Raw genomic sequence first — 25,520 nt, forward strand, 5'->3', positions numbered from 1 at the left:
CAATCGTCTGGGTCTCCCAATAGGAGCTAGAAGAAAAGGAATTTACGGTAAGTAACAAAATTCCCTTCTTTATCAAAACTACACTAAGGAGTTAGGTAAGTGACACATCGCTGGAATCAGGGCCTCTGCCCCTATGTTATGCTGCTCTCAGATTAGTTGGCACAAACCTTGTGACAGATTCCTTTTAAAGGGGTCATTTTTATGATGTATGAATCCATTTTACTGTTGGGTGAGTTCCTATATTTTATGCATGTCAGTCTGATGCTTTAATTTGTCTCTTTCTCTGACGCCTCATTGGGGGACACAGGACCATGGGTGTTATGCTGCCTATCCATAGGAGGACACTAAGTAGATGCAAAAGCATAGCTCCTCCTCTGCAGTATACACCCCCTGGCCGGGCCAGGTAACCTCAGTTTTAGCTTAGTGTCTGTAGGAGGCACATCTTCCAAGATTTTGTTATTTTTTGAGGGCGACTGTTTCCTTTTGGGACTGATCTCCCAATACCATCAACGGGCGCGAATGCGGAGTGTCACCTCCACGTACCCCCTCCTGCGAAGCTGGATCTCTGGACTGCATGTCACTGAATGACGGGTCTATTTTCCAGAGCCCAGGGCAGAAGCACAATTCCTCAGCCCCACTTGCAGGCTCTGAGTTGAACATTGCACTGTGTGACCGATACAGCAGGCTGACTCTGCTATTCCCACTGCCTGGACTGAAGCAGTGTTTAAGGTGAGATCCCCCCTGACTGGTTTCCCAGACAAAGGGAGAAAAGACGGTGCAGAAAGTCCCTTGCTGATTGCAAGGAGGAGAGCCCCAGGGATCCTGAACACAGTGTTAATTCTTTCCCTAGCTGCGTGCTAGAGGAGAAGGGGAAGTCTCTCGCTGTTTGCAGAGAATCTGCACAGATAATTTACAGGTGGCGGGGGGGAGGGCCCAGAGCTCAGGAACTCACACTGTTTATTTGCTCTAGCTGCGGCTCTGATTACAGAAAGCCAGCAGAGATTTTCCTTCGGTGACAAGCTGTGTGCTGACTGGAGGGCGATGTCACAGAAGCTCCCTTCCCGCCGTTTTTTTTTGCTACCGACAGCAGTGGGGCACACTGACTTATTCTTGGCGCTCTTTTAGCGCTAAGCCCCCCCCAGGAAAGCGTGCGAAGATCTCCACACAGAGGTAACAGCTCAAATCAGAGCTTACTCCTTCGTCAGGACGCAGGGCCATCGGCTGATTCTGGTGAGATACTTGCTTCACTTGTAGCTCTGCTGACCATTGCTCCCCCTCCTGGCATACTCCTATTAGGAACATGCAGAATGCTAAGGGCACTAAGAGCGCTAAGGCTCACATAGTCTACTATTCAGCCTGCACTGTCTGCCACGCTGAGCTACCACGTAAACACACCTCTTCTCTCTGTAGTTCCTGTGCCCCTATAGCCCCCCAAGACCTCCCGCCACCACCGCCGCAACAGTCAGCCCAGAGCCTATGGCTCCCAGCCCACCGGAATGGGCACAGTTTCTGTCCCAATCCATGGGAAAAACTGTCACAGAACCTGGTTCTGGCTATGCAATGTCGTCCTCCACACCCTTCTGGGCCTCTGGACGGAACTCAGCATGAGGATACCCCTATGGAGGATCCTTCTGAGGTAATCCGGGCACATGCTTCACCGGTTGCAGGGATCAGGAAAAGAGCGGGCCGGGTGTCTCCAGCACTCTCTCATGACTCTCCCTCGGGAGCACACAGGGCAGGCTCTCCCACACGCTCTACAGCTTCTGAAGAGCTGGAGGAGGGAGAATGCTGTTTGTACCAGGAGGATTCCTTGGTTTCATCCTCCCCAGATGATCAAACTGCAATAGACTCCCTTATAGCAGCAGTCAACCAAACACTGCATGTGGAGGATCCCCCATCCACTACCACTGACCATGTGGTCTCCTTTAAGAGGGCAAGGAAACCCCAAAAGGTTTTCGCTGATAACCCAGAGTTTCAGGATATCCTCACAAAGCAAAGGGAGAAGCCTGACGTGCGCTTTGGTAACCGAAAACTCATGGAGTCCCGGTACCCTTTTGCCTCACCTGCCCCTAAGGGCTGGGCTGATCCGTCCTCGGTCGACCCCCCCCGGTCTCCTGCCTTGCCACAAAGTCGCTCCTGTCTTTACCCGATGGTTCCTCCATCAAGGACCCGACAGACAGACAGGTGGAGCACCTCGCCCGCTGTTTTGAGGCTGTGGGTTCCTCCCTCTTGCCCTCCTTTTGACTCTGTGTGGGTCGCAAAGGCGATCTCGGTCTGGGCAGAATCCCTTAACACTTCGCTTGAGGAATCCCATTCCCTCATACCTTCACAGAGGTAACAGCTCAAAATTGCCGCTGCGGCGGAGTACCTCATGCAGGCCTCCATGGACGCTGCTACCTGCGCAGCGTTTTGCCGCCTCAAATACCATGGCCATCCGTAGAGCTCTCTGGCTCTGACAATGGCGAGAGGACTCTGCCTCGAAGAAGTCTCTCACGGGCCTTCCCTTTTTTCCAGACAGATTGTTTGGTGAACGTCTGGACAAGCTCATTTATGACGCCACGGGAGGAAAGAGTACCTCCTTCCCCCAGCTGAAGTCAAGGACGACCTTCACCAGACGTTCACAGTCCTCGTTCCGCTCCTTCGGAACTCATTGGTTGGTCGACATCCCGTGCTGTCCCCACCGCCAGCCGCGGACTACGCAGGGACCGACCTTCTCAGCTCTCCCCGAAACCCACTTCGTCATGGCAGCCTAGACCGAAACAGTCCAGGACTAGGGAGACTCTGCCATGACGTTTTCTCCCCTCATGACTCCTTCGGCGCCCCGGAAGACACACTCATTGTAGGAGGTCGACTGCGGCTCTTTTCAACACATCTGGGCTGCCGCCTCAGACGACAAATGGGTGCGAGACCTTGTGTCTTCCGGTTACCAGGACCCGACCACCGAGTCGGTTCTTTCTCTCAAACCCCCCAAAGACTCGAAAACGACGCAAAGCTTTTTTCTCAGCAATCCACTCGCTCCAAACAGCAGGAGTGATAATACCTGTCCCGGACGACGTGAAGTTCAGGGGTTTTTATTCCAACCTCTTTGTGGTCCCCAAAAAGGATGGGTCAGTTCGACCCATCCTGGACCTCAAACACCTGAACAAACATGTGCACGTATGGAGATTCAGAATGGAGTCCCTAAGGTCCATTATTGCATCTATGGTTGAAGGGGAATTCCTCGCCTTAGACATCAACGACACGTACCTGCACATACCCATCGCCCAAGATCACCAAAAGTTCCTGCACTTCGCAGTTCAGGACTCCCACTTTCAATTCGTAGCTCTACCCTTCGGCCTTGCCACCGCACCAAGGGTCTTCACCAAAGTCATGGCGGCCGCCATGAGCGTCCTTCACGCCAGGGGAGTAGTCATTCTCCCTTACTTGGACGACCTCCTTCCGCGACTGCTCAACCAGCGTACAGATCACTGTGGACACCCTATCCCGCTTAGGGTGGCTAGTGAATCTAGACAAATCATCCCCGATCCCATCACGATCCTTCACCTTCCTGGGCATGTCCCTGGACACCCGTCGGGGCTTGATCCTTCTCCCTCAGGACAAGGCAATTGCTCTTCAACGAGCGGTACGCTGCCTTCTACGTCCTCCGTTTCGCTCCAATCGATTCAGCATGAAGGTGCTCGGCAGGATGGTGGCTATGGAAGCAGTACCCTTTGCTCAACTGCACCTCTGCCCACTGCAGCTAGCCCTTCTAGCGGCCTGGGACAAGAGCCCCTTCTCCCCGGACAGACGTCTTCACCTGACGCCTTCAGTCAGGTACGCACTCCGCTGGTGGCTTCGGTCCTCATCCCTATCGAAGGGGAGATCTTTTCTCCCAGCGAACGGGCTGGTCCTGACCACGGACGCTAGCCTCCTAGGCTGGGGAGCAGTGTACCGGCACCACACTGCTCAAGGACGTTGGACGCCCCAGGAGTCTTCCCTACCCATAAACATCCTGGAAATCTGCACGATCTCCCTCGCGCTCAGGGCATTCTGCCCTCTGCTAGCGGGTCATCAGATTCGAGTCCAATCGGACAATGTGTCAGCTGTAGCCTCCATCAATCGCCAAGGGGTACACCTGCAGCAAAGCAGCTTATCTCGAGGCCCACAAGATCCTCAGCTGGGCCGAATCGACAGGGTCAGTGATATCAGCGGTACACATACCGGGAGTAGAGAACTGGGCAGCAGACTTCTAAGTCGCAAAGGCCTGGCCGCCGGAGAGTGGTCTCTCCACCCAGAAGTGTTCCTACACATCTGCACTTGCTGGGGTACACCAGACGTGGATCTAATGGCCTCAAGGTTGAACGCAAAGGTACCCGCGTTCATAGCCAGGTCACGCGATCCGCAGTCCATCGGCGTGGATGCTCTAGTCTGCTCCTGGCTCCACTTCCGCCTGCCTTACACATTTCCACCCCTACCTCTGCTGCCGCGGGTAATCGGGAAAATCAAGGCAGAGGGAGTCCCGGTGATACTGATAGCACTGGACTGGCCCAGGCGCGCCGAATTAGTACAAATGCTCGTAGACGTACCGTGGCGCATTCCAGACATCCCAGACTTGCTGACACAAGGGCCCATTTCCTATCAGAACTCCAGAGCCCTGAAGCTGACGGTTTGGCCATTGAGACCTGGGTATTAACAAGAGCAGGATTCTCCCCCGCGGTTATCTCCACCATGATCAGCGCCCGAAAGCCTGCTTCATCCCGCTTTTACCACCGTACGTGGAAAATCTTCCTTTCATGGTGCAGGGAAACTAACGGCCATCCCCAGAATTCTCGATTTTCTGCAGGTTGGCTCTCAGTTCCCTTAAACGGCAGGTCTCAGCGCTCTCAATCTTCTACCAATGCCGCCTGGCTCAAAAAAAGCAGGTTAAGACCTTCCTCCAGTGCGTTTCCCATCTAGTTCCCCCGTACAAACGGCCAATGGAACCATGGGACCTCAATGTCGTTCTGGACGGTCTCCAGAGGTCCCCCTTTGAACCTCTCAAGGAATCCTCCCTTGCTTTTCTGTCCTGGAAGGTAACATTCCTGGTGGCAATTACGTCCATCAGACGGGTTTCGGAGCTAGCAGCACTCTCTTGCCGCGAGCCTTTTCTGATTTTCACCAGGACAAGTTCTGCGCCCCCTTCCGGATTTCTTCCAAAGGTTCCTACCCAGTTTCATTTGAACGAGGAGATTGTTCTGCCTTCCTTTTTGTCCACACCCAGTTCATAGGGTGGAAAGGTCTCTGCATTCGTTAGACATAGTCAGAGCTCTCAGATATTACATATCCAGGACAGCCCCCTGTAGGAAAACTGACTCCTTGTTCGTCATTCCTGAGGGGCCTAAAAAGGGACAGGCAACTTCAAAGGCGACTCTGGCTCGCTGGATTCGCTCTGCGATCCAGGAAGTCTACCGCTTGCAACTCAAGCCCATTCCTAGTGGGCTATGGGCTCATTCCACGCGAGCAGTTGGCGCTTCGTGGGCCATTCGGCATCAGGCTTCAGTGGAACAGGTGTGTAAGGCTGCGACCTGGTCTCGCCTACATACGTTTTCAAAGCATTATAGAGTCCATACCCAGGTTTCAGCCGAGGCAAATCTGGGTAGGACAATTCTGCAAACGGCAGTAGAGCACCTTCTCTCAGTAGGTGCTCCAGGCTGTCTGGGACTGGTTCCTAGTCCTTGGGTTGCGTTGTCTTGTTTTTATTTTTCCCACCCATGGACTGCTTTAGGACGTCCCATGGTCCTGTGTCCCCCAATGAGGAGTCAGAGAAAAACGGATTTTTGTGTACTCACCGTAAAATCGTTTTCTCTTAGCCATCATTGGGGGACACAGCACCCACCCTGTTGCCCTGTTGGGCCTTGGTTCTCTCAGTACCTTATTTGGTTAAGACTCTTTTTTTTTTTTTTTTTTCTCATGTTCCTCTGTTTAGGTAAGTTTTTACTGGCATTTGCTCCTACTGCTTGTGTACTAAAACTGAGCTTGCCTGGCCTGGCCAGGGGGTGTATACTGCAGAGGAGGAGCTATGATTTTGCATCTACTTGGTGTCCTCCTATGGATAAGCAGCATAACACCCATAGTCCTGTGTCCCCCAATGATGGCTAAGAGAAAACGATTTTACGGTGAGTACACAAAAATCCGTTTTTTTAATACGAGCTAAATCTATGCAGACAAGGAAAACAAGTAACCTAAGCGGGTCACTTGAGCTGTCAGCGGATTCATGCTCTGTTATTGCAGCCATGTATTTCTCATTTTGTAAAGCTGCTTACTTTCTTTGAAACTGCATAAAGGCAGATCCTACAGGGATGAGTAGTACAAGAGGCCGAGTTCTGGAGACAGACAGGTTCTCCTTATTTGTGTATAGGGAAAGTTTACGTCTAGGGGAGCGGGTGGGAACTGGCCTCTTACACAAACCATCCTAGACGCATTGTCCCCATCAGCCTTCTCAAAGTATCTTTTCTCTCAAATACTGCAGCTCTTCATAGAGAAACCTACACGGCTGCAGTAATGGAGCCGGTCTGTGGTTCCTGACAGCCATGGTTTGGCCGTATGATTCATTTGACTGTTCCCTTTTTTAAGGAATGGTTATAAGGATAACATAATTAAGAGGCTCTTTCAAATTGTAGATTTTTTTTTCCACAGATGTTATTTATGGCCTTTACAAACAATGGAAACAAGCTGAAACGGTTTCGCCAAAATCTTCGTAAATCGAAACAGATGAGATGGGATGAAAGCTGGGATCAGACCGTGCTACCAATACTTGCACACGACTGCAAAACATAGCCACAGGGATATCACAGAATCCTCTCTATGGACATATACACCAGCATCTCCTGTTCGCCGGGTCCAATGATCTCTATAGGGAGAGAGGAAAGAAATAAACCCTGTATGGAGCTGAAAAACTGTTTGCCCTCGAGATTTTGGACCCATTCTATACTTCTAAAACTGTTACAGTAAAAAGGACCAAAGGGCGAGTAATGAACTTACTGCACTCTCCCCCCGCCCTACAGCGGAGTCACACTTCCACCTGGAGCTCACTCAGTCATTGGGGTGGGTTTTTTATCGCTATCATGTCTTTGTCCAGAGTTAATGTCAGATTGATCTGTAAGATTAAACCTTATTTTGGTGAGTAGTCATGCAGTGTGTTTGCGGTCTTATTCATGAATTGGTTTCCCAGATTTTCAAGAGCATAAAACTTTAATACATTCAGAGACCTACATCACAGTAACATTAAGGTCGTCGGTTGTGGAAACGTTTGGCTGCCATTTAATCGATCGCTCTAACCCTTCTGCTTATTGTTCTCAGACCACCCGTGGTGGGTTGTGCCAGTCAGCAGGTCTTTGTCGTTCAACACATTTGCTTTCTCCATAGTCACAGGCGATTAGTGCACCCAACCTACAGCAACTTGCATGTATCTATATAATACTGGGCAGATAATTACTGCCAACTGTCCCAGAGATGTGAAGATCCATACAACGGAGGCCAGCAAGTCCTGGTAAATGAATTTAGTTTTATACGCCCCATTTTCAGCCTCGTGGGGAAATATTTAAATTTTTAATGTCAGTTTCAGAATTTGCACTATACAGTTTTTATCATATGCAAATATATTCCTCTGGTGATGTGGGAGCACTTGCCAGCTCAGCCCAGTGTCATCTAGTGGGAGAGAAAAAAGAGACTGTGTTGGAAGTTGCATAGAGGATTGTCATCATGTATAACACCAAGATGGAGAACACAAATAGAGTTGAGCGAGTACCTAACTATACTCATAACGAGTGGTATCTAATACTCGTGTATTCATTCCGAATAGTGTATGCAATGCAAGTCAATGGGGAAAACTCGCAAAGCCGTACTATTCGCTAATCACACGAATTGTGCATCATTCGGGTTACATTGCGAATATTCGCCATTGACGTGCATTACACACACTATTCGGAATGAATACACAAGTATTAAACAATTAATCAACAAGTTACCAAAATTATTCATGCCACTTGTAACAAGTAATTCAACCCAGAATTTGTCCCCAAATCAGGCAACAAATAAGTGGTTCATGTTAAAACATAATTTTTATTATATTCATTAAAAACACATTACGAACATTAAAAAACAGAGATAAATCCTGTGGGGACCTGATATATACCCAGAAAAAATATCGTAAAGGGGAAATGTACATTAATGGTATGTGGCCACCAAAACCCAAAAACCAATTTGTATAGAGCAGTGCTGCTAGTAACCTACCATACAGCCACTGAACCACTATAAATAGTATCTAAACTGCAAAAAATGGGATAAAGTGCCAGATATCATGCTATTACCTGCTACCCTATTACAACATAGTAACAAATCCTAGTAACTTTAAGCCCAAATAGCTACCTGATGTCAAAATAAATTCAGGATCTGGGTAATCGGTCCCTCCACCCCAACGCCGTTTCGCCCTTGCTTCTTCCGGGGGCGTCCCATCACACATAACTTTAAGCCCAAATAGCTACATCAGGTAGCTATTTGGGCTTAAAGTTACTAGGATTTGTTACTATGTTGTAATAGGGTAGCAGGTAATAGCATGATATCTGGCACTTTATCCCATTTTTTGCAGTTTAGATACTATTTATAGTGGTTCAGTGGCTGTATGGTAGGTTACTAGCAGCACTGCTCTATACAAATTGGTTTTTGGGTTTTGGTGGCCACATACCATTAATGCACATTTCTTTGTCGCTCCATTGGGAGACCCAGACAATTGGGTGTATAGGCTATGCCTCCGGAGGCCGCACAAAGTATTACACTTAAAAGTGTTAAGCCCCTCCCCTTCTGCCTATACACCCCCCGTGCTCCCACGGGCTCCTCAGTTTTTTGCTTTGTGCGAAGGAGGTCAGACACGCACGCACAGCTCCACAGATTGGTCAGCAGCAGCTGCTGACCATGTCGGATGGAAGAAAAGTGGGCCCATATAGAGCCCCCAGCATGCTCCCTTCTCACCCCACTCTTGTCGGTGGTGTTGTAAGGTTGAGGTATCCATTGCGGGTACGGAGGCTGGAGCCCACATGCTGTTTTCCTTCCCCATCCCCCTCAGGGCTCTGGGTGAAGTGGGATCCTATCGGTCTCCAGGCACTGAGACCGTGCTTCATCCACAACTCCTGTGGAGCCTGCTGGATAGGAGCCGGGTATCGTTCAGGGACATGGCCCTGCTACTTGGAGGTACTCTGTATCCCTGTGGGGACAGCGCACAGCAACACTCCAGCTTTGCTGGGTGTGCTAGTGCACCGGGGACCACGGCGCTGACCGGGTTAATATGTGCCATTACACACTCAGCGTTGCTGAGTGTGTTTATGTATAGGGACTGCCGCACTGACCGCCGCGGCCATGGAAACACGGCGCGGCTGGGACTTGTAGTGCGCCGGGGACTTTCACGCCGGCCGCGCTTTTACGGCGGCCGCGTTTATTACTAGAGTCCCCGGCTTTTTGCGGCCTAGTTTCCTTTCCTCCCGCCCACAGCCCTGACAGGCAGGGGAAGGGCGGGACGCTGCACAGAACGAGCAGCACTGAGGGCTGGAGCATGCTTTGCATACTCCACCCCTCTCACTGTGCACAGTGCGGGCACCAGTTCCCGCTCTTTCTGGGTCACACCCACGGCTCCCTCCTCTCCTCAGGACGCCGGCAGCCATTCCTGTCAGCTCCTCGGACGCTGCAGAGGGGGACAAAGTCTGGGAGACCCAGGCAGGGACTCTGGTGGCCTCACAACCGCTTTAGGCGGGTGGTAAGCAGCACCTGTGGTGCTAGCCCCATTGTGCAGTAGTGTAACATTATATGTTTATGGTATATATGTTTTACACTGTATGGTGCACAGTTGATTTCTGGCTATATACCCTATTGTGTTACTCAGGGAAGATAATAGCATGGCGCCCACGAAAGGCAGGGGTGCCAAAACACAGGCTTATTATGTTGCCTGCGCCGCATGTACGACCCCGCTACCGGCAGGTTCCACTGACCCTCATTGTGTGCACTGTTCGGCCCCTGTGGCACTTACTCAGCCGGAGCCTTTGCTAAGAGGGGCCCAGGGGGAGCCACCTGCTAACACTGTTCAGGTGACAGGGACGGAGTTTGCAAAACTCTCTGAGACTATGGCTAAGATACTAGAAGCCTTGCAGTCCAGGCCGGTATCTCAGCACAGGGACTCTGTTGAATCTTTGTTCCCTGGCCCACCTCAGCTGGACCAACAATGTCCTCCCGGGGTATCTCATGGATCCCAGGCTGAGGGTTCTGACACAGACCCCAGCCCCAGACCGACTAAGCGAGCTCGCTTAGATTTTCCCTCGACATCATCATATTGTGCAGGGTCTCAGAGGGGGGAATCTCTGGTTGATGATGCGGAGACAGCTGATCAGGATTCTGATCCTGAGGCCGCTCTCAATCTTGATACTCCGGACGGGGACGCCATAGTGAACGACCTTATTGCGTCCATCAATCGTATGTTGGATATTTCTCCCTCAGCTCCTCCGGTGGAGGAGTCAGCTTCTCAGCAGGAGAAATTCCGTTTCAGGTCCCCAAGCGTACACAGAGTATGTTTCTGGACCACTCTGATTTCAGAGAGGCAGTCCAGAATCACCATGCTTGTCCAGATAAGCGTTTTTCTTAGCGCCTTAAGGATACACGTTATCCTTTTCCCCCTGACGTGGTCAAAAGTTGGGCTCAGTGTCCCAAAGTGGATCCTCCAATCTCCAGACTGGCAGCTAGATCCATACTTACAGTGGAAGATGGGGCTTCACTCAAAGATGCCACTGACAGGCAGATGGAACTCTGGTTGAAATCCATCTGTGAAGCTATCGGCGCTTCTTTTGCCCCAGCGTTCGCAGCCGTATGGGCGCTACAAGCTATCTCAGCAGGTCAAGCGCAAATTGACGCAGCCACACGCACGTCCGCGCCACAGGTGGCGTCCATAACCACTCAGACGTCGGCATTTGCGTCTTACGCTGTTAATGCTGTCCTGGACTCTGCGAGCCGTACGGCGGTTGCAGCCGCCAATTCGGTGGTACTCCGCAGGGCCTTGTGGCTACGGGAATGGAAGGCAGATTCTGTTTCCAAAAAGCGCTTAACCAGTTTGCCAATTTCTGGCGACCGATTGTTTGGCGAGCGTTTGGATGAAATCATCAAACAATCCAAGGGAAAGGATACATCCTTACCCCAGCCCAAACCGAACATACCCCAACAGAGGAAGGGGCAGTCGAGGTTTCGGTCCTTTCGGGGCGCGGGCAGGTCCCAATTCTCCTCGTCCAAAAGGCCTCAGAAAGATCAAAGGAACTCTGACGCATGGCGGTCTAAGTCACGTCCTAAAAAGGCCACCGGAGGTGCCGCTACCAAAGCGGCTTCCTCATGACTTTCGGCCTCCTCACTCCGCATCTTCGGTCGGTGGCAGGCTCTCCCGCTTTTGCGACGCCTGGCTGCCACGGGTAAAAGACCGTTGGGTGAGAGACATTCTGTCTCACGGTTACAAGATAGAGTTCACCTCTCGTCCCCCGACTCGATTCTTCAGGTCATCCCCGCCTCCCGAGCGAGCCGAGGCTCTTCTGCAGGCGCTGGGCACTCTGAAGGCAGAAGGAGTGGTGGTCCCTGTTCCTCTTCAGCAACAGGGCCACAGTTTTTACTCCAACTTGTTTGTGGTCCCAAAGAAGGACGGGTCTTTCCGTCCTGTCCTGGACCTGAAACTTCTCAACAAACACGTAACGACCAGGCGGTTCCGGATGGAATCCCTCCGCTCCGTCATCGCCTCAATGTCCCAAGGAGATTTCCTTGCATCGATCGATATCAAAGATGCTTATCTCCACGTACCGATTGCTCCAGAGCACCAGCGCTTCTTGCGCTTCGCCATAGAAAACGAACACCTGCAGTTCGTGGCACTGCCGTTCGGCCTGGCAACAGCCCCACGGGTTTTCAACAAGGTTATGGCTACTGTAGTAGCGGTCCTCCACTCTCAGGGTCACTCGGTGATCCCTTACTTGGACGATCTCCTGATCAAGGCACCCTCTCAAGAGGCATGCCAACACAGCCTCGACGCTACCCTGGAGACTCTCCAGAGTTTCGGGTGGATCATCAATTTTCCAAAGTCAAATCTGACACCGGCCCAATCGCTCACATACCTTGGCATGGAGTTTCATACCCTCTCAGCGATAGTGAAGCTTCCGCTGATCAAGCAGCGGTCACTACAGACAGGGGTACAATCTCTCCTTCAAGGCCAGTCACACCCCTTGAGGCGCCTCATGCACTTCCTGGGGAAGATAATGGCAGCAATGGAAGCAGTTCCTTTCGCGCAGTTTCACCTGCGTCCTCTTCAATGGGACATCCTACGCAAATGGGACAGGAAGCCGACGTCCCTCGACAGGAACGTCTCCCTCTCTCAGGCGACCAAAGCTTCCCTTCGGTGGTGGCTTCTTCCCACTTCATTATCGAAGGGGAAATCCTTCCTACCCCCATCCTGGGAGGTGGTCACGACGGATGCGAGTCTGTCAGGGTGGGGAGCGTTTTTTCTCCACCACAGGGCTCAGGGTACATGGACCCAGCAAGAGTCCTCGCTTCAGATCAATGTTCTGGAAATACGGGCAGTGTATCTTGCCCTGAAAGCGTTCCAGCAGTGGCTGGAAGGCAAGCAGATCAGAATTCAGTCGGACAATTCCACAGCGGTGGCATACATCAACCACCAAGGCGGCACACGCAGTCGGCAAGCCTTCCAGGAAGTCCGGCGGATTTTGATGTGGGTGGAAGCCACGGCCTCCACCATCTCTGCAGTTCACATTCCAGGCTTGGAAAACTGGGAAGCAGATTATCTCAGTCGCCAGGGCATGGACGCAGGGGAATGGTCCCTTCACCCGGACGTGTTTCAGGAGATCTGTTGCCGCTGGGGGGTGTCGGACGTCGACCTCATGGCGTCCCGGCACAACAACAAGGTACTGACGTTCATGGCACGGTCTCAAGATCCCAGAGCTCTGGCGGCAGACGCCTTAGTTCAGGATTGGTCGCAGTTTCAACTCCCTTATGTGTTTCCTCCGCTGGCACTGTTGCCCAGAGTGTTACGCAAGATCAGGGCCGACTGCCGCCGCGTCATCCTCGTCGCTCCAGACTGGCCGAGGCGGTCGTGGTACCCGGATCTGTGGCATCTCACGGTCGGCCAACCGTGGGCACTACCAGACCGACCAGACTTGCTGTCTCAAGGGCCGTTTTTCCATCTGAATTCTGCGGCCCTCAACCTGACTGTGTGGCCATTGAGTCCTGGATCCTAGCGTCTTCAGGGTTATCTCAAGACGTCATTGCCACTATGAGACAGGCTAGGAAACCAACGTCCGCCAAGATCTACCACAGGACGTGGAAAATTTTCCTGTCGTGGTGCTCTGCTCAGGGTTTTTCTCCCTGGCCTTTTGCCTTGCCCACTTTTCTGTCCTTCCTTCAATCTGGACTGGAAAAGGGTTTGTCGCTCGGCTCCCTTAAGGGACAAGTCTCAGCGCTCTCTGTGTTTTTCCAGAAGCGCCTAGCCAGACTTCCACAGGTACGCACGTTCCTGCAGGGGGTTTGTCACATCGTTCCTCCTTACAAGCGGCCGTTAGAACCCTGGGATCTGAACAGGGTGCTGCTGGTTCTTCAGAAACCACCATTCGAGCCAATGAGAGATATTTCTCTCTCACGCCTTTCGCAGAAAGTGGTTTTTCTAGTAGCAGTCACTTCACTTCGGAGAGTGTCTGAGCTAGCAGCTCTGTCATGCAAAGCCCCTTTCCTGGTTTTTCACCAGGACAAGGTGGTTCTGCGTCCGGTTCCGGAATTTATCCCTAAGGTGGTATCCCCCTTTCATCTCAATCAGGATATCTCCTTACCTTCTTTTTGTCCTCATCCAGTTCACCAATGTGAAAAGGATTTGCACTTGTTAGATCTGGTGAGAGCACTCAGACTCTACATTTCTCGTACGGCGCCCCTGCGCCGCTCGGATGCACTCTTTGTCCTTGTCGCTGGCCAGCGTAAAGGGTCACAGGCTTCCAAATCAACCTTGGCTCGGTGGATCAAGGAGCCAATTCTCGAAGCCTACCGTTCGGCTGGGCTTCCGGTTCCCTCAGGGCTGAAGGCCCATTCTACCAGAGCCGTGGGCGCGTCCTGGGCTTTGAGGCACCAGGCTACGGCTCAGCAGGTGTGTCAGGCGGCTACCTGGTCGAGCCTGCACACTTTCACGAAACACTATCAGGTGCATACCTATGCTTCGGCGGATGCCAGCCTAGGTAGACGAGTCCTTCAGGCGGCGGTTGCCCACCTGTAGGAAGAGGCCGTTTTACGGCTCTCTTACGAGGTATTATTTTACCCACCCAGGGACTGCTTTTGGACGTCCCAATTGTCTGGGTCTCCCAATGGAGCGACAAAGAAGAAGGGAATTTTGTTTACTTACCGTAAATTCCTTTTCTTCTAGCTCCAATTGGGAGACCCAGCGCCCGCCCCTGTTTTTTTGTGTACACATGTTGTTCATGTTGAATGGTTTCAGTTCTCCGATATTCCTTCGGATTGAAGTTACTTTAAACCAGTTTATAATTCTTTTTCCTCCTTCTTGCTTTTGCACCAAAACTGAGGAGCCCGTGGGAGCACGGGGGGTGTATAGGCAGAAGGGGAGGGGCTTAACACTTTTAAGTGTAATACTTTGTGTGGCCTCCGGAGGCATAGCCTATACACCCAATTGTCTGGGTCTCCCAATTGGAGCTAGAAGAAAAGGAATTTACGGTAAGTAAACAAAATTCCCTTCTTCCCCTTTACGATAATATTTTTTCTGGGTATATATCAGGTCCCCACAGGATTTATCTCTGTTTTTTAATGTTTGTAATGTGTTTTTAATGAATATAATAAAAATTATGTTTTAACATGAACCACTTATTTGTTGCCTGATTTGGGGACAAATTCTGGGTTAAATTACAAGTATTAAACAGTACTCGTAATGAGTATACCGAGTACGAATAGTTAGGGACTCGCTCAACTCTACTCACAAGTAATGAACATTACACGGCCGCATCCCCGTAATCCATATCCAATTCAATGTCCATAGCCACGATGGATACTGTGCAGAATATATTTATCATGTGATTCTAAAAATGTTCCAAATGTACAGGAAAAACTAACCTTCAGTAATAGAGGCTCAATATGGCTAGTACTACAAGACTACATGTGCAGAATATCTACTGCACTGTCAAAAACTGCAACTAAAACACCCACAACCTACCGCGGCTGTTCAAGAGATTTAACATTATTAGCTTTTTGATAACCAATTTATATTCTAACTACACAGGTGTGTATAAATCTATTAAATCCTATAACAAGGCACACAAAGAATAAAATATATTCAAAATTAAAATAGCCATGTCACACATACATACACAGGGAAATATCACACTATAGGTGGAGATGTACAAGGAAGAGTATAATAGACATTATCCATCATAAATGAAGATTCAAATAGTGAATCAACTCTCAAAGAAAAAAAAAGTTCAGTAAAAACCATATCCAAAATTGTGCATATACAGTAAATATACACGATGAAATGGATAAAACATTATTAAATATAAGATCTGAAACATATCGTGACTATATGTTACGTAAGCCAACAATTTCAATGTCCGTGTGTTTCGCATACTGCTTTCTCAAGGATTCTCAAGTCACACACTGCTTTGCCCTCAAGAGTCCATTGTAAGTTGAGTGCAACTTGTGAGCTGGCAGCGCATTATGCCAAGTCACAGCTTTAAAATAGTGATGACCCACAATTGTTGTGCATAGTTTCAATTTGCCTTGAACTTTTTTTTTTTTTACCATTGCGTTAAAGGGAGCCGGTCATGTAAAAAAAAATTGCTATTAATCTGTAGATATGAGATGCTCAGCTGATGTGCTGAAAACCCAAGTACTGGGAGAAAATGAACTTTATACCTCCCAGCGGCCTCAGACTTTCAGTCGTAGGGCCAGAGTCAGAAGTGGTTTCAGTCACCGCTCAGTACGTAGTGAGTGGCGGTTGTAACCATGCGCCCCGCACTGACTACTCAGCACTAATATACTGCAGAGTCGGCTGTCAGAGCTGTGCTTTGGTTACAACCACCACTCACTGTATACCGAGCAGGACTGAGACTGCTTCAGCTATGCCCTTATGGCTGAAAGCTGGAGGCTGGCGGGAGGTAATAAAGTTAATTTCCTCCCAGAAGCTAGACTTTTAGTGTGGCATCCTGACCTAATACAGAGGGTTCAAAAAGTAACTGCAACCAGTTATTTCAATAAGACACTGAAATCGCTTACCTAATGTCGTTTGGAATAATCTATACGTGTCAGGATTACGAATGGTGGATGCTACATAAACGTCCAACTTATTTTCAGCCTTTGTACAATGGAAAAGTTTCTTTAATACTCTTGAAAATGAAGTCATGAGTTCTGGATCATACACAACATCTAGAAACAGTAAAACATATTGGTAATATGGACTTGAGTATTCACTTTCTATAATTCGCATGCAGAAGTGCCTGTCCATGGAATTAATAAAAGGGTAACATGTCAGGGAATTCAGAGTTACTAGGTAGGGCTCTCCTCAAGGACTATCATTCCTCAGCCAGAGACTGTATAGGACAGTGATGGCGAACCTATGGCACGCGTGCCACCAGGGGCACGCTGAGCCCATTCTGCTAGCACGCGTGCTGTCGCCCGACCCTGCAGCTTTGATCTGCTAGTGCAGTCGCGCCGGCAAATCAAATCTGTGTTGGAGCGGAGGAGACATTTCTCCTCCGCTCTGACACTCCTCCTCCCCCAGGCTGCAGGTGTGTTGCCTAGGAGACGGAGGAGTGTCAGCGAGCGGCGCCGTCTGCTGGCCGCGTGGGAACTGAGGACGCAGCAGCGCGCAGCGGGGTAGCGTGTGCAGGTAAGTTGTGTGTTGCTTTTTTTTTAAATATATAACTCGTGTGCGGCTGTGCCAAGGTAGGGGGGGGGGGCAGCGCCAGCATGGGGTGGGGGAACGCACATGCCAGCATGGGGTGGGGGAGGGGGAACGCACATGCCAGCATGGGGTGGGGACATGCATGCCAGGATGGAGGAAACATGCATGCCAGGCTCGGAGGAAACATACATGCCAGGATGGAGGAAACGTACATGCCAGGATGGGAGGAAACATGCATGCCAGGATGGGAGGAAACATGCATGCCAGGATGGGAGGAAACATGCATGCCAGGATGGGAGAAAACATGCATGCCAGGATGGGAGGAAACATGCATGCCAGGATGGAAGGAAACATGCATGCCAGGATGGGAGGAAACATGCATGCCAGGATGGGAGAAAACATGCATGCCAGGATGGAGGAAACATGCATGCCAGGATGGAGAAACATGCCACGATAGGGTACGTTTACCTGGATGGGGTAAATTAACCAGGATTGGGAACATTTACCAGGATGGAGGACATTTACCAGGAATGGGGTACATGCCATGATGGGGGAACATGTCAGGATGGGGTACATTTACCAGCCTGGGGGAACATGCCAGAATGGGCAACATTTACCAGGATGGAGGACATTTACCAGGATGGGGCCGTGATATGGACAAATATACCAGAATGTAGGAAATATATATCAGGATGGGGGACATGTTTACCAGGAAGTGGCCGAGGAAGGGGGACATAACTACACAATGAAGGGGAGGGGAGCCACTCGTACGTCTTTATGGGATTTCAAGATGTTCAGACTTTGAAATGTAGATATGGATTACAGGTGACATCTGATTGCATTCCAGGCTAAAATCTCTGTCTAATCTGCTGCAATTTTTTCCAGAAAGATCAATCCAACTGCTGTGTCTGGAAAGGGCAGGGGCTCAACTTCAATGTGTGGAACTTCTAGGAGGCCGCATGGCACATGAAATACAGAATATAGAGTAGGACCCCCCTATTGAGATTTGCCGTGACGTTGGCAGGGGTGGCTCAAAGAATTGATCAATTATTTGCTAAAAATCTCATTTATATTATAGTACAGTTGGAATAAATCTGTGAATTTGCACTTTTTATATGATGCATGCCATTTTCAGATCGTGCTGGCTCCCCTCTCTCTCTGGTAAGCATGAGCGTGATGCCCCTGCTGAAGAGAAGACAGCAAAGGTAAGGTTACAATCAATTATTTACATGATAGGATTGGTTGGCACTTCGGGAAAAAAAAGGGAATTTTGTTTACTTACCGTAAATTCCTTTTCTTCTAGCTCCTATTGGGAGACCCAGACAATTGGGTGTATAGCTTCTGCCTCTGGAGGCCACACAAAGTATTACACTTTAAAAAGTGTAACCCCTCCCCTATGCCTATACACCCTCCCGTGGACCACGGGCTCCTCAGTTTTGGTGCAAAAGCAGGAAGGAGAACTTATAAATTGGTCTAGGGTAAATTCAATCCGAAGGATGTTCGGAGAACTGAAGACCATGAACCAAAAGAACAATTCAATATCAACAACATGTGTACCCAAAAGAACAACCAGCCCAAAGGGCACAGGGGTGAGTGCTGGGTCTCCCAATAGGAGCTAGAAGAAAAGGAATTTACGGTAAGTAAACAAAATTCCCTTTTTCTTTGTCGCTCCATTGGGAGACCCAGATAATTGGGACGTCCAAGAGCAGTCCCTGGGTGGGTAAAAGAATACCTCAATAAAAAGAGCCGAAAACTGCCCCCTCTTACAGGTGGGCAACCGCCGCCTGAAGGACTCGCCTACCTAGACTGGCGTCTGCCGAAGCATAGGTATGCACTTGATAGTGCTTCGTGAAAGTGTGCAGACTAGACCACGTAGCTGCCTGACACACCTGCTGAGCCGTCGCCCGGTGCTGCAATGCCCAGGACGCACCTACGGCTCTGGTAGAATGGGCTTTCAGCCCTGAAGGGAGCGGAAGCCCAGAAGAACGGTAGGCCTCGAGAATCGGTTCCTTGATCCACCGAGCCAAGGTTGACCTGGAGGCCTGAGAGCCCTTACGCTGGCCAGCGACAAGGACAAAGAGCGCATCTGAACGGCGCAGGGGGGCCGTGCGAGACACGTAGAACCGGAGTGCTCTCACTAGATCCAAAGAGTGCAAATCCTTTTCACACTGGTGAATTGGATTAGGACAAAAGGAAGGCAAGGAGATATCCTGATTTAGATGAAAAGGGGATACCACCTTAGGGAGAAATTCCGGGACAGGACGCAGAACCACCTTATCCTGGTGAAAAACCAGGAAGTGGGCTTTGCATGACAGCGCTGCAAGCTCAGACACTCTCCGAAGTGATGTGACTGCCACCAGGAAGGCCACCTTCTGCGAAAGACGAGAGAGAGACATCCCGCAGCGGCTCAAAAGGCGGCTTTTGAAGAGCCGTCAGGACCCTGTTAAGATCCCAAGGTTCCAACGGACGTTTGTAAGGTGGGACCATGTGACAGACCCCCTGCAGGAACGTGCGGACCTGCGGAAGCCTGGCTAGACGCTTTTGAAAAAACACGGAGCGCGCCGATACTTGGCCCTTGAGAGAGCCGAGGGACAAACCCTTGTCCATTCCAGATTGTAGGAATGAAAGGAATGTGGGTAAGGCAAACGGCCATGGAGGAAAACAGTTATCAGCGCACCAGGATAGGAAGATTTGCTAAGACCTATAATAGATCTTGGCGGACATTGGCTTCCTGGCTTGTCTCATGGTGGCAATGACATCCTGAGATAACCCTGAAGACGCTAGGAGCCAGGACTCAATGGCCACACAGTCAGGTTCAAGGCCACAGAATTCAGATGGAAAAACGGGCCTTGTGACAGCAAGTCTGGGCGGTCTGGAAGTGCCCACGGTTGACCCACCGTGAGATGCCACAGATCCAGATACCACGACCGCCTCGGCCAGTCTGGAGCGACGAGAATGGCGCGACGGCAGTCGTACCTGATCTTGCGTAGTACCCTGGGCAGCATCGCCAGAGGGGGAAACACATAAGGCAGTCGAAACTGCGACCAATCCTGGACTAAAGCGTCCGCTGCCAGAGCTCTGTGATCCTGAGACCGTGCCATGAAGGCCGGGACCTTGTTGTTGTGTCGTGACGCCATGAGATCGACGTCCGGCGTTCCCCGGCGGCGACAGATCTCTCGAAACACGTCTGGGTGCAGAGACCATTCCCCCGCGTCCATGCCCTGACGACTGAGAAAATCTGCTTCCCAGTTTTCTACGCCCGGGATGTGAACTGCGGAGATGGTGGAGCCTGTGGCTTCCACCCACTGCAGAATCCGCCGGACTTCCTGGAAGGCTTGACGACTGCGAGTGCCGCCTTGGTGGTTGATGTAGGCGATGGCAGTGGCGTTGTCCGACTGGATTCGGATCTGCCTGCCCTCCAGCCACCGATAGAAAGCCAATAGGGCTAGATATACTGCCCTTATCTCCAGGATATTGATCTGAAGGGACGATTCTATCAGAGTCCAGGTTCCTTGAGCCCTGTGGTGGAGAAGAAGGGAATTTTGTTACTTACCGTAAATTCCTTTTCTTCTAGCTCTTATTGGGAGACCCAGACGATTGGGGTATAGCTACTGCCCTCTGGAGGCCACACAAAGCACTACATTAAAAGTGCAAGGCCCCTCCCCCTCTGGCTATACCCCCCCCGTGGTATCACGGGTTCTCCAGTTTTAGTGCCAAAGCAAGAAGGAGGAAGCCAATAACTGGTTTAAACAAATTAACTCCGAATAACATCGGAGAACTGAAAAACCGTTCAACATGAACAACATGTGTACCCGCAAACAACAAAAAAACATCCCGAAGGACAACAGGGCGGGTGCTGGGTCTCCCAATAAGAGCTAGAAGAAAAGGAATTTACGGTAAGTAACAAAATTCCCTTCTTCTTCAGCGCTCTATTGGGAGACCCAGACGATTGGGACGTCCAAAAGCTGTCCCTGGGTGGGTAAATAAATACCTCATGTTAGAGCTGCAAAACAGCCCTCCCCTATGGGGGTGTCACTGCCGCCTGCAGGACTCTTCTACCTAAGCTGGCATCCGCCGAAGCATAGGTATGCACCTGATAATGCTTGGTGAAAGTGTGCAGACTGGACCAGGTAGCTGCCTGGCACACCTGTTGAGCCGAAGCCTGGTGACGTAATGCCCAGGACGCACCCACGGCTCTGGTTGAGTGGGCTTTTAGCCCTGAAGGAACCGGAAGCCCCGCAGAACGGTAGGCCTCTAGAATTGGTTCTTTGATCCATCGAGCCAGGGTGGCTTTAGAAGCCTGCAACCCCTTGCGCGGACCAGCGACAAGGACGAAAAGTGCATCGGCACGGCGTATGGGCGCCGTGCGGGAAATGTAGATTCTGAGTGCTCTCACCAGATCTAGCAAACGTAAGTCCTTTTCATACCGGTGAACCGGATGAGGGCAAAAAGAAGGCAAGGAAATATCCTGATTAAGATGAAAAGAGGATACGACCTTAGGAAGAAACTCCGGAATGGGACGCAGCACAACCTTGTCCTGGTGGAACACCAGGAAGGGAGCCTTGGATGACAGAGCTGCCAGCTCAGACACACGCCGAAGCGATGTGATCGCAACAAGAAACGCCACTTTCTGCGACAGCCGAGAAAAGGAAACTTCCTTCAGAGGCTCGAAGGGCGGCTTCTGGAGAGCAACTAGTACCCTGTTCAGATCCCATGGATCTAACGGTCGCTTGTACGGGGGCACAATATGACAGACCCCCTGCAGGAACGTGCGCACCTTAGGAAGACGTGCTAGACGCTTCTGAAAAAACACGGATAGTGCCGAAACTTGCCCTTTAAGGGAGCTGAGCGACAAGCCCTTTTCTAACCCCGATTGCAGGAAGGAAAGAAACTTGGGTAATGCAAATGGCCAGGGAGACACTCCCTGGGCCGAGCACCAGGATAAGAAAATCTTCCACGTTCTGTGGTAGATCTTAGCAGAATTCGACTTTCTAGCTTGTCTCATTGTGGCAACCACTCCTTGAGATAATCCTGCAGATGCTAGGATCCAGGACTCAATGGCCACACAGTCAGGTTCAGGGCCGCAGAATTCTGATGGAAAAACGGCCCTTGGGACAGTAAGTCTGGTCGGTCTGGCAGTGACCACGGTCGACCGATCGTGAGATGCCACAGATCCGGATACCACGACCTCCTCGGCCAGTTTGGAGCGACGAGTATGATGCGGCTGCACTCGGATCTGATCTTGCGTAGCACTCTGGGCAAGAGCGCCAGAGGCGGAAACACGTAAGGGAGCTGAAACTGCGACCAATCTTGAACCAAGGCGTCTGCCGCCAGAGCTCTTTGATCGCGCGACCTCGCCATGAATGCCGGGACCTTGTTGTTGTGCCGGGATGCCATTAGGTCGACGTCCGGCACTCCCCAGCGGCGACAGATTTCCTGAAACACGTCCGGGTGAAGGGACCATTCCCCTGCGTCCATGCCCTGGCGACTGAGGAAGTCTGCTTCCCAGTTTTCTACGCCTGGGATGTGAACCGCGGATATGGTGGATGCTCTGTCCTCCACCCACATTAGAATGCGCCGGACTTCTTGGAAGGCTTGCCGACTGCGCGTCCCTCCTTGGTGGTTGATGTATGCCACCGCTGTGGAGTTGTCCGATTGGATTCGGATCTGCTTTCCTTCCAGCCACTGCTGGAAGGCTAGTAGGGCAAGATACACTGCTCTGATTTCCAGAACATTGATCTGAAGGGTGGACTCCTGCGGAGTCCACGTCCCCTGAGCCCTGTGGTGGAGAAACACTGCTCCCCACCCCGACAGACTCGCATCTGTCGTAACTACTGCCCAGGATGGGGGCAGGAAGGATCTTCCCTGAGATAATGAGGTGGGAAGGAGCCACCATTGTAGAGAGTCCTTGGTCGTCTGGGAAAGCGAGACTTTCCTGTCCAGGGACGTTGACTTCCCGTCCCATTGGCGGAGAATGTCCCATTGAAGTGGGCGCAGATGAAACTGCGCAAAGGGAATTGCTTCCATGGCTGCCACCATCTTCCCTAGGAAATGCATGAGACGCCGCAAGGGATGCAACTGGCCCTGCAGGAGAGATTGCACCCCTGTCTGTAGTGACCGCTGCTTGTTCAGCGGCAGCTTCACTATCGCTGCTAGAGTATGAAACTCCATGCCAAGATACGTTAGTGACTGAGTCGGTGATAGGATCGACTTTGGAAAGTTGATGATCCATCCGAAAGACTGTAGAGTCTCCAGCGTAGCATTCAGGCTGTGCTGACATGCCTCCTGAGAGGGAGCTTTGACCAATAAGTCGTCTAGGTAAGGGATCACCGAGTGTCCCTGAGAGTGCAAGACTGCTACCACCGCCGCCATGACCTTGGTGAAGACCCGTGGGGCTGTCGCCAGACCAAATGGAAGAGCTACGAACTGAAAATGGTCGTCTCCTATCACAAAACGTAGAAAACGTTGATGTTCTGTAGCAATTGGCACGTGGAGATAAGCATCTTTGATGTCTATTGAGGCAAGGAAGTCTCCTCTGGACATTGAGGCAATGACAGAGCGGAGGGTTTCCATCCGGAACCTCCTGGTGTGCACATGTTTGTTGAGCCGTTTTAGGTCCAGAACAGGACGGAACGAGCCGTCCTTTTTTGGAACCACAAAGAGATTGGAGTAAAACCCTTGCCCTTGTTCCTGAGGAGGGACTGGGATCACCACTCCTTCCGCTTTTAGGGAATCCACCGCCCGCAGCAGAGCATCTGCTCGGTCTGGATGTGGGGAGGTTCTGAAGAACCGAGCTGGAGGACGAGAATTGAACTCGATTCTGTACCCGCGAGACAAAATGTCCGTCACCCACCGGTCTTTGACCTGTGACATCCAAAAGCCGGAAAAGCGGGAGAGCCTGCCCCCGACCGGCGATGCGGAGGGGGGGGGCTGGAAGTCATGAGGTAGCCGCTTTGGAAGCGGTACCTCCATTTGCTTTCTTGGGGCGTGTGTGAGTCCGCCACGAATCTGAGTTTCTTTGCGTCCTCTGAGTCCCTTTGGACGAGGTAAATGGTGTCTTGCCCGAACCTCGAAAGGACTGAAACCTCTGCTGCCACTTTTTCTGCTGAGGTTTGGATGTTCTGGGTTGTGGTAAAGAGGAGTCTTTACCCTTGGACTGCTTAATGATGTCAGCCAATGGCTCGCCAAACAGTCTATCTCTAGACAAAGGCAAACTGGTTAAACATTTTTTGGAACCAGCATCTGCTTTCCAGTCCTTTAACCACAAGGCTCTGCGCAAAACTACCGAATTGGCGGACGCCATTGAGGTGCGACTGGTAGATTCTAGGACCGCATTGATAGCGTAAGACGCAAACGCCGACATCTGCGTGGTAAGGTGCGCCACTTGCGGCACTGCTGGATGCATGATAGCATCCACTTTTGCTAAGCCAGCTGAAATAGCCTGGAGTGCCCATACGGCTGCGAATGCCGGAGCAAACGACGCGCCGATAGCTTCATAGACAGATTTTAACCAAAGGTCCATCTGTCTGTCATTGGCATCTTTAAGTGAAGCGCCATCCTCCACTGCAACTATGGATCTAGCTGCAAGTTTGGAAATCGGGGGGTCTACCTTTGGACACTGTGTCCAGCGCTTGACCACCTCAGGGGGGAAAGGGAAACGCGTATCTTTAGATCGTTTAGAGAAACGCCTTTCTGGGTGAGCGTCGTGCTTCTGGATTGATTCTCTGAAGTCAGAGTGATCTAACAAAGCACTCAATTTACGCTTGGGATAAAGGAAACGAAACTTCTCCTGCTCCGCCGCCGCCTCTTCTGCTGAAGGGGCTGGGGGAGAAATATCCAACAGCCTATTGATGGCTGAGATAAGGTCGTTTACCATGGCATCCCCATCCGGGGTATCCAGGTTGAGAGGGGTTCCAGGAGTGGATTCCTGATCACTCTCATCAGACACATCACAGGGAGACTGATTGCGCTGAGACCCTGAGCAGTGTGAAGACGTCGAGGGTCTTTCCCAGCGAGCTCGCTTAGGGTGGCTGGGGCCATCATCTGAGTCATAATCCTCGGCCTGTGAAGCCGGGGACCCCCCTGTGGGCTGGATACATTCCAAGTAAGGGGGACCTGAGGACAGAGGCCTCGCCGTGCCCAGAGACTGAGCCCCATGCATAGATTGCAAGGTTTCAAGGATTTTTGCCATAGACACAGACATATTATCTGCAAAAACTGCAAAGTCTGTCCCTGTCACCGGGGCAGAACTTACAAGCGTCTCAGCCTGGGTCGCTACCTCTCCTGACTCCGGCTGGCGAAGCAGCACCGGGTCGGAGCATTGCACACAATGGGGGTCATCGGAGCCTGCTGGTAGATTAGCCCCACATGCAGCACACGCAGTATACACAGCCCTTTTTGCCTTGGCAGCCTTGCGTTTTGAGGATGACATGTTGCTGCTTCCACAGAGCGATCTGGGATATGCAGCCAGAAGCGCACCTCACAGTGCAAGAAATACAATATCTATATATCTGTACCCAGTACACTGATACACAGTGAGGCACTAGAGGGACCAGCACAGAAAAATCGCTTACCGCCCGCTTAAAAAGCGGGT

General features: G+C 51.0%; 2 protein-coding genes across 5 annotated transcripts in view; one reads left to right on the forward strand and one right to left on the reverse strand.

Moving 5' to 3' along the window:
* The window catches only part of ALG1 (ALG1 chitobiosyldiphosphodolichol beta-mannosyltransferase), a 115,299-nt gene extending 108,154 nt beyond the window's left edge, over positions 1–7,145 (forward strand). For both annotated transcript variants that reach the window (XM_075317878.1, XM_075317879.1), the window contains one exon: positions 6,655–7,145. In XM_075317878.1, coding sequence (XP_075173993.1) covers positions 6,655–6,795 — 141 coding nt within the window. In that variant the 3' untranslated portion in view covers positions 6,796–7,145. The remainder of the gene's footprint in view (positions 1–6,654) is intronic.
* EEF2KMT (eukaryotic elongation factor 2 lysine methyltransferase) overlaps positions 6,663–25,520 on the reverse strand; it is a 114,733-nt gene continuing 95,875 nt past the window's right edge. For 2 of the 3 annotated variants that reach the window (XM_075317880.1, XM_075317881.1), the window contains exons 8-9: positions 16,300–16,449; positions 6,664–7,665 (exon numbers count right to left, since the gene is read on the reverse strand). In XM_075317880.1, the coding sequence (XP_075173995.1) occupies positions 7,559–7,665; positions 16,300–16,449 (257 nt within the window). In that variant the 3' untranslated portion in view covers positions 6,664–7,558. Of the gene's footprint in view, positions 7,666–16,299; positions 16,450–25,520 lie in introns of all 3 variants that reach the window. The other variant, XM_075317882.1, reaches the window with a different exon arrangement.

The sequence above is a fragment of the Anomaloglossus baeobatrachus genome, chromosome 7, assembly GCF_048569485.1.
Source record: "Anomaloglossus baeobatrachus isolate aAnoBae1 chromosome 7, aAnoBae1.hap1, whole genome shotgun sequence".
Classification (NCBI taxonomy): domain Eukaryota; kingdom Metazoa; phylum Chordata; class Amphibia; order Anura; family Aromobatidae; genus Anomaloglossus; species Anomaloglossus baeobatrachus.